The 15,188-nt window shown below is 39.3% G+C and overlaps 1 protein-coding gene across 15 annotated transcripts in view; it reads left to right on the forward strand.

The window, feature by feature from the left end:
- Positions 1-15,188, forward strand: part of MTMR3 (myotubularin related protein 3) — a 139,484-nt gene that overhangs the window by 102,267 nt on the left and 22,029 nt on the right. For all 15 annotated transcript variants that reach the window (XM_046025563.1, XM_046025561.1, XM_046025568.1 and 12 more), the window contains 4 exons: positions 261-343; positions 2,533-2,699; positions 10,182-10,278; positions 12,756-12,869. In XM_046025563.1, coding sequence (XP_045881519.1) covers positions 261-343; positions 2,533-2,699; positions 10,182-10,278; positions 12,756-12,869 — 461 coding nt within the window. The remainder of the gene's footprint in view (positions 1-260; positions 344-2,532; positions 2,700-10,181; positions 10,279-12,755; positions 12,870-15,188) is intronic.

Consider the following 15,188-nt stretch of genomic DNA (forward strand, 5'->3'; position numbering starts at 1 on the left):
AGATGACCTGTTTCCCCGTTCTTTCATTCCTTGTCTTCATGCTCAGACATGACTTGAGGCTGTTGATTTAGAGGGAAAGAAGGGAAAACCCTACTTGACTCAGTAGTAAATCACTTGAATACTACTGATTCAGATAAATTTGCGGCTTTGTTTGCTACTTTCCCTTGTAGAGCTTTTGGATCTTTCTTGTTGAACCCACTGAGAAAACTGCAGGATTAATGCCTTCTTGACTAAGGGGTCTTCATCTTTTTTAATTGCAGGTTCCATTACAGCTTATAGAAAGTGTTGAATGCCGAGATATATTTCAGCTTCATTTGACTTGCAAAGACTGCAAAGTTATCAGGTATGTGATGTGTTTATGCTGTTCTTTAGTGTGGAAAATATGTATTATTAAAAGAATGGATTCATGGTTCGGTAATAGAAAAACAGCTTTTGAGTGTCAGCCTTGTTAGGAATATTTTCTGAGTGGTTAGTGCCTGAAATATTTCATCTTTAGGCTACTTTCCTATTTGAAAAGTGATTTTTAAGTTTTTTACTTGGAAATAATTTCAGATTTACCCAAATAAGTGCAACAGTTAAAATATTATGAAGAACACCAATATTGTTAACATTTTACCCCATTTGCTTTATTATTTGCAGGGGCTGTGTGTGTGTGTGTGTGTGTGTGTGTGTGTGTGTGTGTGCTTGAGTGATTCTTTTTCTGAACTATGTGAAAGTAAGTTATGTAATCCTGGCTTTTCACCCTGAATACTTTGGTGTGCTTTCCTAAGAATAGGGATATTTTCTTACATAACCATGGTATCATTATCAGCTTCACAACTTTACACTCATAATACTTTTATCCAGTCTACTATCCTTGTTCCAGTTTTGTCATTTGACCTAATAATGCCCTTTATAGCATTTTTCTCACCCCCACTTTATTCAGGATAGGATCCATGCAAAGTCAGGTATTGCATTTATTTAGTTGCTGTGATTCTGTAGCCTTCTTAGTTTTTTAAAAATATGTATTCATCCATTTTATTTTATTTTTTAATTTATTCACTTTATTCATCCATTTGTCAGAGAGCGCGCACACGCACAAGCAGGGGGAGCAGCAGGCAGAGGGAGAAGCAGGCTCCCCACTGAGCAAGGAGCCCAATGTGGGACTTGTCCCAGACCCTGGGATCGTGACCTGAGCTGACACCTAACTGACCAAGCCGCCCAGGCGCCGCTCTAGCCTTCTTTACTCTGAAACATTTTTCACTCCCTTTTTTTCTTTTATGACATTCACATTTTAAAGAATATAATCTTTCAATTGAATGTTTCTCATTTTATGTCTGTACAGTGTTTCCTTATGATTAAATTGAGGTTCTGTATTCTTGGCTACAGTACTGTATGTGTAGGTTGTATCCTTCTCAGGGTGCTCTATTACATCTGGAGGCAAGCAGTGTCCATCTGTCCCTTATTGGTGATGTTAATTTTGATCATTCTTGTTGAGGTGTCACCTGCTTTCTGTGTAATTTCTTCATTTTCTCCCTCACAACGAATAAACTGTCTATAGAAGGCACTTTAAGACAATGAAAATATCCTGCTTTTTGTCAAGTTTCTCCATTGATTTAACATCCATTATGATTTTTATCTGATATAATCTTTAATGATTGTGAAATGATGCCTGAAATGTGTTTTTAAATTTAATAGCTCTAGAAGTTCCGAATTCCCTTATCTCTTTGATTTTGGAGTGCCAGTAAACACTGTGTGTTGGCATATTGATGAGCCACATTGATTGGAATGAGCAAGAGGTTTAAGTCACCTCCTTGGTTTTAAGATATATAAGTTGCCTTTTAGCCATTGAGATTGGCCTGCTTTTGATGGATACTAACTACAACTTACATTTAAAAAGCTTGTTTATTAATTACTCAGTTTAAACACTGTCTGCATTTGAAAAGGTGAAATATTTTTTGCCTAATTGAATCAAACAATATGTACCTAAAATTACAATTTCTAATAGAATTGTTTGGTTCTCTACATGGTCACAGCTGAAAGTTTCAGGGTCTTATTTTGGATCTAAGTTGCTGATTTATTCTTAATTGCTGAGTTAGATTTTGAAATTATTATCAAACTGGCCAAAAGTTGTGCTGATTTATTTTTGAGTTTGGCCTGATAGGTTTAGGAGAAGTTCTTTTTGTTTTGTTACAACCTATTTCTTAACAACCTTTCTAAAGCTTTGGTGGAAGACATAGAAGGAAACCTTACTCATGAAAGAGAACACTGCCATTTTACTTTAATAATTACCATTAATCAATCTCAGAAGCAATTTCATCAGCCTAAAAATAAGTTTTTCACACATCCATTTTTTTTGACATTTTGTACCATTGGCTAAAATTTATTGGACCTCTTTTTATTATAAATGATGAACATGTGAATGGCCACCTCTGATGCTCTTTTGATTGTAGCTGTCACTGCACCAGGACATAGGCACTCTTGAAATGGTGGCTTCCCTCAGGTTTGTCAGCCATCTGCTAATTACATCCATACTTGTTTGGCTTTACAAAGGTGTCAGTTCTCAACATTTGAGCAATGTCAAGAGTGGCTCAAGAGACTGAACAATGCAATCCGACCACCTGCGAAAATAGAAGATCTATTCTCATTTGCATACCACGCTTGGTGCATGGAGGTCTACGCCAGTGAAAAAGAGCAACATGGAGACCTGTGCAGACCAGGTAGACCTTTCTAAAATGTGCAAATAGTGTCTTTTTTGAACTACTGTTCGAGGTACCCTTCACGTGAAATGGGACTCTAAGCATACGTGTATTCATTCGTTATCTGTTTTATGGAGCACCTAGCATGTGCCCATCACTTCTAAGCTTAATAGAACATGTTTCCTGCCTTTCAGGGGAAGGGAAGAACACTATATTTGGTATTACTGTCTGTTGGGCCTAAAAACAACTATAGTATAAACCATACTATATAAATCAATGGGAGTTGAAAGGAGCCTAATGGAAGGGAGTCATGAGTGTTGTATACACATTTACAGTAGCTTTTGAATAGGCTTTGGAGGTAGAATAAGGAAGGGTTCGTTAATTAGAGAAAGGGGGAAAATGTTAACACAGGTTGCATGAACAAAGATCCAGAGGTAGGTGAAGGTAGCATGTAGAATAGTGGCATACAAAATGGCCTTTCCCTATCTTATTTTCATGTCAGAGATTTCCTATCCCTACCCCTTTCATCTCCTAGGTGATGAAACAGAGGTCTAGAGAGGACAGGTGTCTTTCCTCGATACAAGTAGAGAAGTCGAGCTTATGCTAGAGTCCAGGCCTCCTGCCTTCCCAGGAGATCTTTGTTCCATTCTGTCTTTTCCCCTCAGAAATGGCTTGGATCAAGTTCATGTTATTTCTCCACGTGTATTTTTCTATAAACTTTAGGCTGCCATAAATAGAACTTTGCTGGTCCAACACTCAATCTTTATTATGTCCAACCTGGAAGCAAAGTCCTGAATTTTTTCTTCTTTTTTAAATTTCGAAGCAATGAGAAGTTGTGAGGCTCCTTCCAGCTCAGCTTACTCTAGGGACTTTTTTCTTTAAACCTCAGTTTTAATCCTGAATTTTTTATCTTAACTGTTCTGCCCTGGGTCATTTTAAACATTTGAGGCTAATTTAGCTTTGCTTGTATCGCTTTGTTTCCTGGCTCATTCACTGGTTGAAGTTTCTGGTTCATAAATAAAATATAACAATAAGCATCATATTTTTTAAAGATGCTTTGATATATACTTTTGTTTGACCCTCATGACCACATCAAGCAGGCAGGATAGACTGAATCTCTGTTTTGGGAGCCACAGAAATGGAACTCAGAGGTAAAGCCTGCTGCTGGGTCCCACTGCTAGTCAGTGATAGAGCTAGGACTTAACCCCAGTTCTCAGCTATTGAGAGTTGACTGTGTGGGATGTTGTGCATGCAGAGATGAAAAACAGGCACTGCCCTGTGGATCCACAAGGAAAGCCTCAGGAATCCAAGCTACCCATGAGCCTGGTCAGGCCAGTGAAACGCAGAGTCAGCCACAGGAGTTCACACCATCCTGGAAAAGGTTATGAAAATGTGCTTGAACTGTCTATGACTTCACTCCATCATCCATTGCATCTTTTTCATTTTCCTTCTTTATTGAGATGCCATCATATTTTGTCATTGTTGTTGTTTATGGCTCTTTTCAAGTTTTTCTTTTTTCAAGGTAAAATTTACATACAGTAAAATACACAAATCTTATATGTATTTTTGCTGAATTTTTAGTCAGTGTGTCTTACTAAATTTTTAGTCTCTACCATTTCCTAGGATAATGAAGTTAGGGAGTTCTGTCTAGCTGCATAGTGTTATAAAAGAACTTCATTGTTAAAGAGTCCTTACCCTAATGGACATACCCCTAGTTTAGGTGGTTAGTCAGCAAGGCTTGCTTTTTCTCCTAACCTGTTTTTTCACGACAGACTGGAAATTCCTCATCTCTTTAGATGACTGCTTATTTCCTTGATAAAATTAGTTTCTTTTGGATTTGAGCCATCTCCTAAGCTATTGCTAAGGTGTGCCAGGTCAGAACTTCACTCTTTTAATTATGGATGGCCATGTCTTGAGCTGAGATGACTTCTGTCCCCAGATCCTTCTCTTCCTGATGATATCTGGTATTCTTTGGCTGCCAGAGCTTATAGATATCGATAGTGTTCTCTGTCTTTTCATTAGGTTGTGATGCGTGGAGGTATTTGGGGGGTAAAGAACTAATTTAAGAACTAGGGAACCTGAATTCAAACCCATACTTTACCATTTAATTAAAAAAAAAAAAATACTGGGCAAGCCATTTATCATCTTTGTATTTCAAAGATGTTTTGTGTTTCCTTTGTTCTTCAGAGTGGGACTTCCAGTTCTCCCTACCCAAGCTGATCTGGGTATCCCAAAGATTAAATCTGTTATTGCTGGAGAGTTCAGTTCAGTAAATATCTGAGTACTTCCCATGTGCCATGCTTGTCAGAACATTTTGGATTTTATGAACATACAAGGTGATGCCATTGTAACTGAATGGTTGGAGCTTAATCTGAGTAAAGGTTGTATTATGTTTCTTTCTAATGTCACAAATCCACACTGTAGTTAACCTCCTACCGCTTAAGTGGAATCTTACTGTACTTCAGTGACTTGGTTTGAGTGTGTTTATGTATGTATGGCTTTTTCCTTTTTATATATTTTCACTGTGGAGTACAGAGGGAAAACTTGTTCTAATAAAAAATACTGTGGTAGCATTTTTAAAGCCAGTCAACCTGGTTCTTTTGTCTCTGCCCAGTATTATTGAGTGTTGGTGGTGGCTACAGCATTACTCACCAAGTGGGAGCATACCAGACAACCACATTCTTACAAGTCATCTTTAGGGTGAGACAACACTTGAGATATTTCAGAGTGATGCCTTTGTATAATCTGTTCCAATATATAAGATCATAAGCACATAGACTCTGAAGAGTTGAAGTTAGTTTAGTCTTTTAGCAGTTAATAAAGGGTTTTATGGATTCTGTTTCTCTATGCCTAGTCTGCTAAGAGTAGAATGTGTCAGAAAGGAGCGAAATGGGAAAATTGTATCATTGCCTTGTATTCATATAAATCTTAAGTTTTTGACTGTTGAAGCTGTCATAGTTAAGCCAGCCATTTGGTGGCCAAAGCTCTGAATCTTAATCTGCTTTGGAAGAAGTCTCAGCATTGCTATTGGAATTTACCTGTGAAACTTCCATAAGTCTTTGTAAAACTCTTGACTCTTAGATCCATTTCGAACTCTAAAAAGGAATGGACTGAAAGCTTAAAGCTTCTCTCCCATGTGCTTGGTTTTCTTCTCTTCATTGTAGCTGCCTTCTTGATGATCATTCTGTCCTTGAGCATTAAGCAGGGGTCCTGACAAATGACTGGGCAATTCAGTTATTAGTTTAGTCGCATCAGGCTCATCTCTCTGACCTCTCTTCTGTGAAATGCCCATTAAGCACATCTTGAACCATGAACAGCATGGGAGTCTGGGTCTCACAGCTCTTGTGCAGCTACTTGTAGTATAAAGCCAAGTCTTAGGAGTTTGAACAAAGTCCAGTAAGTGTAAATTTAGATGACTGTACTGGGATGTTGTTCATAGAACAGAATGATTCTTCCATCCATATTTGAAAATCTGGGAGGGCTGGTTCTCACCTTCTCTGACTCTGAAGCAGTTCTTCCTCGCATCCTGTATAGAGGACTGGCTCTTCTATCTCAGACCTTTAGGCTGTTCATAATTGTGGGCTTGAATGCTCAGAATCACCCAGGGAGCTAGACTTTTGAGAGGGGGATTTTTTTAGACTGCCTGTTGACACTGGTTATGATAGAGGGTCTCATTACTTTGAAAAGATTTTCATTCTCGGGGCGCCTGGATGGCTCAGTGGGTTGGGGCCTCTGCCTTCAGCTTGGGCCATGATCCCAGGGTCCTGGGATCGAGCCCCGCGTCGGGCTCTCTGCTCAGTAGGGAGCCTGCTTCCTCCTCTCTCTCTGCCTGCCTCTCTGCCTGTTTGTGATCTCTGTCAAATAAATAAATAAAATCTTAAAAAAAATATACAATCTTAAAAAAAAAGTTTTCATTCTCACTAAAGAATTGCTGGACTGTTTGCATTTGTAGTACAAGAAATACTAAACATTAAAAAAGGACACATCCTGGGGCGCCTGGGTGGCTCAGTGGTTTAAGTCGCTGCCTTCGGCTCAGGTCATGATCTCAGGGTCCTGGGATCGAGTCCCGCATCGGGCTCTCTGCTCGGCAGGGAGCCTGCTTCCCTCTCACTCTCTCTGCCTGCCTCTCTGCCTACTTGTGATCTCTCTGTCAAATAAATAAATAAAATCTTTAAAAAAAAAAAAAAAAGGACACATCCTCATTTGGGGGTGGGGGGAGAGCAGACAGGAGGGTTGCAATGGAAATTGAGAGCCAAACAAACTTACAACTGTAATATTTAAAACAGGATATGATAGTATATCTAATATTGAATCAGTGGAAACCTAAGAATTCTTAGAGGGAAATTCATAAGGGAAATCAGCAAATAGATGTGCTTGGCATTCAGTTTTCTAGCTGAATAAACATAAGGGAGCTTCTAACACAAGTTAGCAAAAGCCAGTTGAATTACTCCTGTATTTAGTTTTTTTTTTTTAAAGCACTGCTTTTCCTACTAAGTTGGGTCATGAAATCAAAAGTTTTAAGGAATGAAATACAAAATGAAACACCTAGGATAAAAAATATCAAAATGTATCCCACATAGTAAGGGTGGGTAGTTTTGTAAAGCTTTTAAAAATAAACATGCAGGGCGCCTGGGTGGCTCAGTGGGTTAAGCCGCTGCCTTTGGTTCAGGTCATGATCTCAGGGTCCTGGGATCAAGTCCCGCATCGGGCTCTCTGCTCAGCAGGGAGCCTGCTTCCCTCTCTCTCTCTGCCTGCCTCTCTATCTACTTGTGATCTCTCTCTGTCAAATAAATAAATAAAATCTTAAAAAAAAAAAAAAGAAAAAATAAACATGCAGTGGCTTATGATGTAAAACCTAATTATTTGGGTTGTGATGGTCAGTTTCAAACCTAGGAACTCACATTTTAGAGGATATAAAGGTAAACTCCTTGTTCTCAAGGAAGTTGAGTAACATGTTTTATGCTTGATACACAGTATATATTTCTTCGTGTGTAGCTCAGAATTTCATACTCTTGATGGCGGTTCTAAGCTTTTCTTTGGGCAAATTGCCAGTGATGGTGGTGGTGATTTGCTAGTTACTCTTTTAAAATTAGAGGGTCCTTTTAGGGCTGTGTGTTTATGCTCAGATTAGAGGTACTAATGTTAGAGTCATTAATTACTTTTACCTTTTGCAAAGACTTGGAGCTATATCACAGGTGGGAAAAATCTCATTAATTAATGAACTTGGAAATTGTCATAGTTTTACTGTTTTAGATGGGGAATAAAAGTGAAGGACTCTCCAATATTCTTGATGGTCACTATTCCTTGCAATTTATAGACAGATGTCACTCCATTTCAGATAGCTTTTTTCCTATTTGGAAAGCCGACATCACATCTGTAACTTTTCCACAATGGGATGCATTCAGCTGATTATTTCTTCCTGAATCTCTGTGCCTCATTTTTTTATAGCTCTCCTTCAGGAAACATATGATACCTATTTTAAGCTCATGAAAAGCAGTTTAAATGGGCAGTAGTTTTATAGAATTGTCCTTCATTCAAGTAATTGCTGTTTCCTATTCTGAAGCTCCTTTCCCAGGGAGAGCAAAGCTTTATACTTTGATCACCAAAGCAGTCTAGTCTGCTTTGTGCTTTTATTATTGTAGTTTCTCCCAGCCCCCACCAGAATTTATTTTACAACCTGTAACACTACATATAGAGATACTGCTTAATGGTTTTTTGTTTGTTTGTTTTACTGCCCTAGGACTATGTGTGTTTTCAAGGAAGAAAGTTATTTCAGATTTAATGACTTTTATGTTTGGTTCACTTCTGCATTTGTTTGTTGTCTTTAGGAAGAGAAAGCCAGTTTCATTAGCGCAGATGTAGGCGGGTTATACTTGTTTGAGTGGATGTTCTTACAAATGCTTAGCACTTTACTTAGTAGTATGGCGTTTCCTGAGATTCTTGGGTACTGGAAGTTACAGTTTCATGATCTCTTTATCTATAATTCTCTAATCTATAAGGCTCTGAAAATCAAAAGATTTTTCTTACTTGGTGGCTTGACCCGTCTGAGGTGACATGAAGGTATTTGCTGCTTTACTGTGGGAATTATCCATGCATTTCGCTGTAGAAATACTAATGTTTTGATTAGTAGACCCTGTTGAGAGCGTTAATCTAATACTATATTATATATACCATCTTAAACTCTAGAAAACTCAAGTTTTGAAATCTGGCCCATAGGATTTCTGATGAGGAGTTGTAGATTTATATTACTATTCTTGGTGAAATTGTTGATTTTATGTTTTATGTATATTGTGAGTGTGGAAATGGGAGAGTAGCCAGTGACAGGGACTGGATTTTGGGACCAGACAGACCTGCCATAATAACCTCTCTCAGTCTCAGTTTTATCCTCTGTAAAATGAACTCGGTGATAACCATTCTGAGTTGGTAGTAGTGATTAAATGAGATAACATAATTCTTCTTTTTTTTTAACGTTTTATTTAATTACCTGACAAATCAGAAATAGGCAGAGAGGGAGGCAGAGAGAGAGAATGGGAAACAGGCTCCCTGCTGAGCAGAGAGCCCGATGGGCTCCATCCCAGGACCCTGAGATCATTACCTGAGCAAAAGGCAGAGCCTTAACCCACTGAGCCACCCAGGCGCCCCTAGATAACATAATTCTTGATCAAAATTCCAAAATAATGGGAACAACCCAAGTCAACCTAAGTGTTCATCAGTAGATGAATGGATAAAGAAGATGGGGCATATGCACGCACATGTGCACGTGTGTACATACACACGCATACAGGAATATTACTGAGTCATAAAAAAGAAAATCTGCCATTCGTGACAACATGGAGGGACCTAGAGATTATTATGCCAAGTGAAGTAAGACAGAGAAAGACAAATACCATATGATTTCACTTACATGTAGAATCTAAAAATGGACAAAAAATAGATACAGATTCATAAATACAGAGAACACATTGGTTCTCTGGTTGCCAAAGTTGGGGGGCGATGGGTAAAATGGGTGAAGGGGATTAAGAGGTATAAACTTCCGCTAAGAAATATGTCACAAGGATACAAGGTACAGCATAGGGAATATAGTCAATAATATTGTAAATACAATAAGATTGTAATTTTGTAATATAGTCAATAATATTGTAATAACTACCATAATACTGTGATACAGAATTGTAGTAGCAATATAATACTGTAATAATATTGTAATAACTGTTACTCTGTATGGTGACATATGGTACCTGCACTTACAGTGAGCATTTCATAACATATGTAATTGTTGAATCACGATGTCGTCGACCTGAAACTAATGTAAATTGGATTAGCTATATTTCTATTAAAAATTAATTTCCTCATTCCTTTGTATAGTCTTACCCTGACAGGGACTTTTTAAACTAAAACTAAGTACATGTTATTTATATAACTGAGCAGGGTAGCTATGCTTTTATTCTACCTGTTTTGCAAAATGGTATTCATTTCTTTCTTTCTGCTGTCCTTGGCCCCTAGGGGAGCATGTAACGTCGAGGTTTAAAAACGAAGTGGAGCGAATGGGTTTTGATATGAACAATGCCTGGAGGATTTCCAACATCAATGAGAAGTACAAGTGAGTTGTATGGGTGCCTATGGACGGTGCTTCACAGCCAGTGCCTTTGCAGAAACCCCAGTTCTCATGTGGCAGAACATTTGAACTTAGACATAGACCTATTTTTTCAGTGGAATTTCATTTATATTCATGGAAGTGGAAATTCATTTATATTATATCTAACTGCATGGTCTTCAGAGTACTTCTTGAGCCTTCTGTTCCCTTTGCTGTTACTGGAGTGGAAAAGTCGTATTTCATAGGATTCTGGAACCTTCCTTTCCATCCCCCTCCAGATCTCTGTTGTTCCAGGTGCGTGCGTTTCCCAGACAGTATTGTGTTCTCACGTAGGCAGGCAGTTTCCATTGGTCTCGTCACCACTTGACGTCACATTGGCGATACAGGCAGTGATACAACACTTAGAAGCTAGTTTTTATGACTAATTTTACTCCAGAGTCTATGAAATAGGCATAAGTACTATTCTGTTCTTTCCAACTTCATAGCTATGACCATTTAATCATTAAATATTAATATAATCACTATTAAATATTTCCCATTTCTTGTTTCCTTAAAAGGTGTAAGTACTTTGGTATGGGGGAGCAGCTAACTATTATTATTTTGGTGGTCCAAATTTCTATGAAACAAAAGAAAATTGTTCAGGAGATTTAAATTAGTACTTTTCTCCTCTTAAGATTCCTTCTAGCAATTGGAGGCATTAATCATTCTGTTTTTCAAACTGCCTCATGATATTATGATATTATGATATTATGATAGCCATTTTCTTGGTCTGTTTGTGGGTAGCCATCAGAGCATTTCATTTTTCATTGGACTAGTTTATGCTGCTCTTAACATGGACACTGGCCAAGGAATTAAGAACCCGGGATCTTGTGAAGGAACTGGAGCTACAGACCTGTCATACCTTTGCCTGTTCTCGGTTACAAGTCAAAGTAGAGAGTAGAGGTGGAGACTGGAGGCAAGGGCTCAGAGAACCTGAGGCTGCCACAGGCTTTGTTCATGCACAGCTCTCCTTTCCTATGCTGGAAACAGCTTATCTACATGTAAGCAGCCAGTATTTGCTAAAGAGGTGACTACTAGGTAGTATAATACAGGACAAGGAATAGAATGATTAGAATATTGAAGTCAGAAAACCGAGTTAAGCTAAATTCGTTGAATAAAAAACAGGTTGAATAAACTTGAATTCAAACGAGTTCAAAAGCCATTTTGTTTTCAAAATCGCCATTCAATATGGGTTTTAAAAATTAATTTTTTTCTTTGAATCCCCTATTTCTGCCTCAAAACCAGTCTGCAGGACATTGAAAAGTGCTTCCTACTATGAAGGAGCGCTAAATTTACTGTTAAGTTTTAAACAAGATAAAAGAAGACAAAAGAACAAGACTTGTGGTTACCATATTAACTATGGTCATAGTGTCCCAGATTATTTTTAGTTTATGGGTGTTAAGTTTATAGAGCTACTGTTGGTCGTAGATATTCTCTTGGTTCAGTGGCTTTTAAATTCTTGATATTTAATCTTCTGGAAATTGAGAACATGTTGTAGATATTTTGTGCAGAATGATCTTAAGCTACTTGATGTTTTCTGCCTCTTCCCCCACTGCGTAAGGTAGGCAAGGGCTGGGCGGTGGTGGTGCAGGAGGAGGAGGAATTTGTGTATTTTAAGATTCGGATTAAAGGTCTTCTTACCTTCACTGCTGAAAAGGAATGTTGGGATACCCATAGAGAGACAATGAAGGTGAAAAACCTGTCAGAAAGAACTGCTTTTTAGGGTACCAGCCTGACTAGTATGCAGCTACGATCTTCCTCCCTAATGAGAAGAGCTCCCCCCCAATATAGTTCTGAAGTATGTTTTATGAAATTATGATTAATAGCTTACTCATATTACTAACTTGGGTCAGTGGGGCTGCGATTATGTATGCAAATGTCCTGACTTATGGTACTGCTTCTGCATACCCATGCCTGTACCTGTTACCTATAATTAGGACACATCAGAGAATATGTTAGTAATTCTGTAAGGTATCTGGAAACTTGAAATTGTAGGCTTTTGTCTTTCTTCACATGTTTCCCTTTGACAGAAGCCTGAAAGAATGAGGGGGTCTGGTAGAGGTTGACAGACTTTCACTTCTGTAGTTGGACTGTGCACTTTCTATAGTTAAGAAATGACTTGTGTGTTTGTTACAAGAGAATGTTAGAGTGAAGTAACTGATTGCCTATGGACTCCCCTTATTTCACATGTTAGGATCACCAAATTCCCAAAGGTAGCCTAAAGTGGAACAGTGCCAGATATTATCAGGCGACATACACATAAGTAAACACTAAGGTTACTAGTTCTGCTGAGTAGGCCAGGACTCACTTACAGCTCCTTATTGCCTTTTAACTGGCTCTGGGTAGCTTGATCAGCATCCTTATACTGGCTCACCCAGTGTCTCTCCCTCTTCTCCTTCCCTGTCTTCTAACCCCCACTCCCTCCTTTTCCCCTTCCCCACTAGGCTATGTGGTAGCTATCCACAGGAGCTCATAGTGCCTGCCTGGATCACCGACAAAGAACTAGAGAGTGTAGCAAGCTTCAGGTCCTGGAAGCGCATCCCTGCCGTCGTCTACAGGTAAGTAAGCCTGGCCAGGCCCAGCCTGGTCTGGTGCTGCTGTCCACTGCATGTGGTCTGCTGCTCTTTTGCTGCTAACCTGGGAAGGAAGGGAACGGTTCAGAGAATTTTCCAGGCTAGCTTGTGCTTCCTTATAGTTAAAGCCACTCTTACGGTGACACACTGATACTTACTGCATCCAGAACACTTGCTGATGGCTCAGGTGATAAGAAAACTTTAATAGAAATGTTGCTAGTCTTGGGGCACCTGGGTGGCTCAGTGGGTTAAAGCCTCTGCCTTCGGCTCAGGTCATGATCCCAGCGTCCTGGGATCGAGCCCCGCATTGGGCTCTCTGCTCCACAGGGAGCCTGCTTCCTCCTCTCTCTCTGCCTGCCTCTCTGCCTAGTTGTGATTTCTTTCTGTCAAATAAATAAAATATTAAAAAAGAAAAAGAAAAAAAAAGAAAAGTGGCTAGTCTTGCTATTTTAAGAGCCTTCTGACATTCTGTGGGAAGATAATGTGTTACTGCATTTGACCTTTGGATTGAGAGAGAGGAGTTAAAGTCAAGTCATTTGTGATTGTCTTTGTGGTTGAAACATTGACACATGAAAGAGCTCTGTTTTGAGAGGTAGCGTGTAAAGGAGAAGGCTAAGGCTTGGCTAGATAGAAGATCTTAAAAAGATCAAAGACCTGAGAGCCAAGGGAGGCAAGTTCTAGAAGGGAATGGTGGCGTGGTGTCAAGCACAGGTTTGGGAGTTCAGGTCTTCTCACTGATAACTCTTGCTAAGGCACCTTGAGTAAATTCCCTCAGCCTGTTCCTAATTAGTAAAATGGGAATGACGGTCCTACGTCACAGGTATGCTGAGCTGCATGAATGCATCTGTGAATACTGGGCTGCTCTAAGCAGTACATGGAGGAGGTTGTATTCCTGGGGACTGCTTTTATATATAATTCATTGAATAGCTCAGCTCTCAAGGACTCAAGTTAAGACTTGAAGAAGTCATTGCCTCTTATTTTGAAATTGTTTCAGATGTCATCTCTTTTTGTATTTACATTCTCCATTCCATTTTTCCAGTTTGCAGATTTGGGCTTTCCTTGAATTTGGGCCCAGCCACTGGGGCTTACTTAAGAGACTTCCATGCCAGGAAGCATTCCATTGAAATACTGATGTTGTAGGAAGGGATTTATCTCCTTGTGGAATTTCCACTGAGGTAACCAGCTTGTTCATTTAGTCCACTGATGGCAAATTCTGATGGCCGTCCTGAATAGAGAGAAATGAAAAAGTATTTGTTTCTGGCCCAGTGGAATCCATTAAGTTTTCAATCTCAATTTTCATCACTGTTGTTTTCAGACACCCCTAGAAAAGTAGGTCACCAAATTTACCTATCACTCAAGTGACAAGGATGACACAGGAATTAGAGAGCAGGGAAAGCTGAAAGGATTTGTGTCTTAGCAGTGATTGGCCTAGCTCAAATAGGGAAAGCAGCCAGCTGCTGGCTCTCTGGCCAACAGCTGTGTTAGATCAGCAGCTCTAGCATTTGTAGGGTTTGCAGACTTTGAGCATAAGAGGAAAGGACTGTCATTTTCAAAGTACAGGGCTTTAGGTGAGTTTTCCTTGTTGGTAGAGAAGCCTGTAAGTGCAAAGTTAAAGAAGAACTTAGAATAAACAAAAGACCTTTTTTCCCTTCTAAAATTTATTCTAGAGGGCATGGGCCATGGGTTCCCCCCCCCCCCAGCCCTTTCTAGAGATCGTAGTATATATATATAAATGAAGTTTATTTCCAATTTCTCTTAGACAATCTGCTCTCAAAGGATTACAAATGAAAGTTCTTGGTATTTAAAAAAAAAAAAAAGTTCTTGGTATAGTCCACACAAACTCAGATAGGCTTTTGGGAACTAGCCTCCATTTGGGAACATGTGTCTTGAATCTCTGAGCCCCAAACTGGGTTGTTAAAATGGTGGGGAAGCTTTGTAAGGGGTATACAGAAGACTGCTTCGGGGATACTCTGCCACTCTCTGCTTTGCCAGGCCAGGTGGCAAGCTGCTTCTGAATCCAGCATACGTTTACTGAATTTAGTTGTCTGTAGACTGCAGTAATGATTCCTGAAGTTGCTAGCAGCAGTAACTTGAGAGCATCATACTGAACCAGCGCCTCATTAGTGTTTTTTTTCCCACTGTGATGAGAGAGTGTTTAATTGGGTTTATTACTGAAGACCAAGATTGCTCTAACCCAGCAAGATGGTGCAAAGGGCATCCATCTGTAGTGCAATTCACAGCTCCCCCCTTTGTGCACTGAGTGGTTATTAGAAATTTCTAATCGTTTAGTGAGCTTGCCTAATA

This window comes from Meles meles, chromosome 12 (genome assembly GCF_922984935.1).
Source record: "Meles meles chromosome 12, mMelMel3.1 paternal haplotype, whole genome shotgun sequence".
NCBI lineage: Eukaryota > Metazoa > Chordata > Mammalia > Carnivora > Mustelidae > Meles > Meles meles.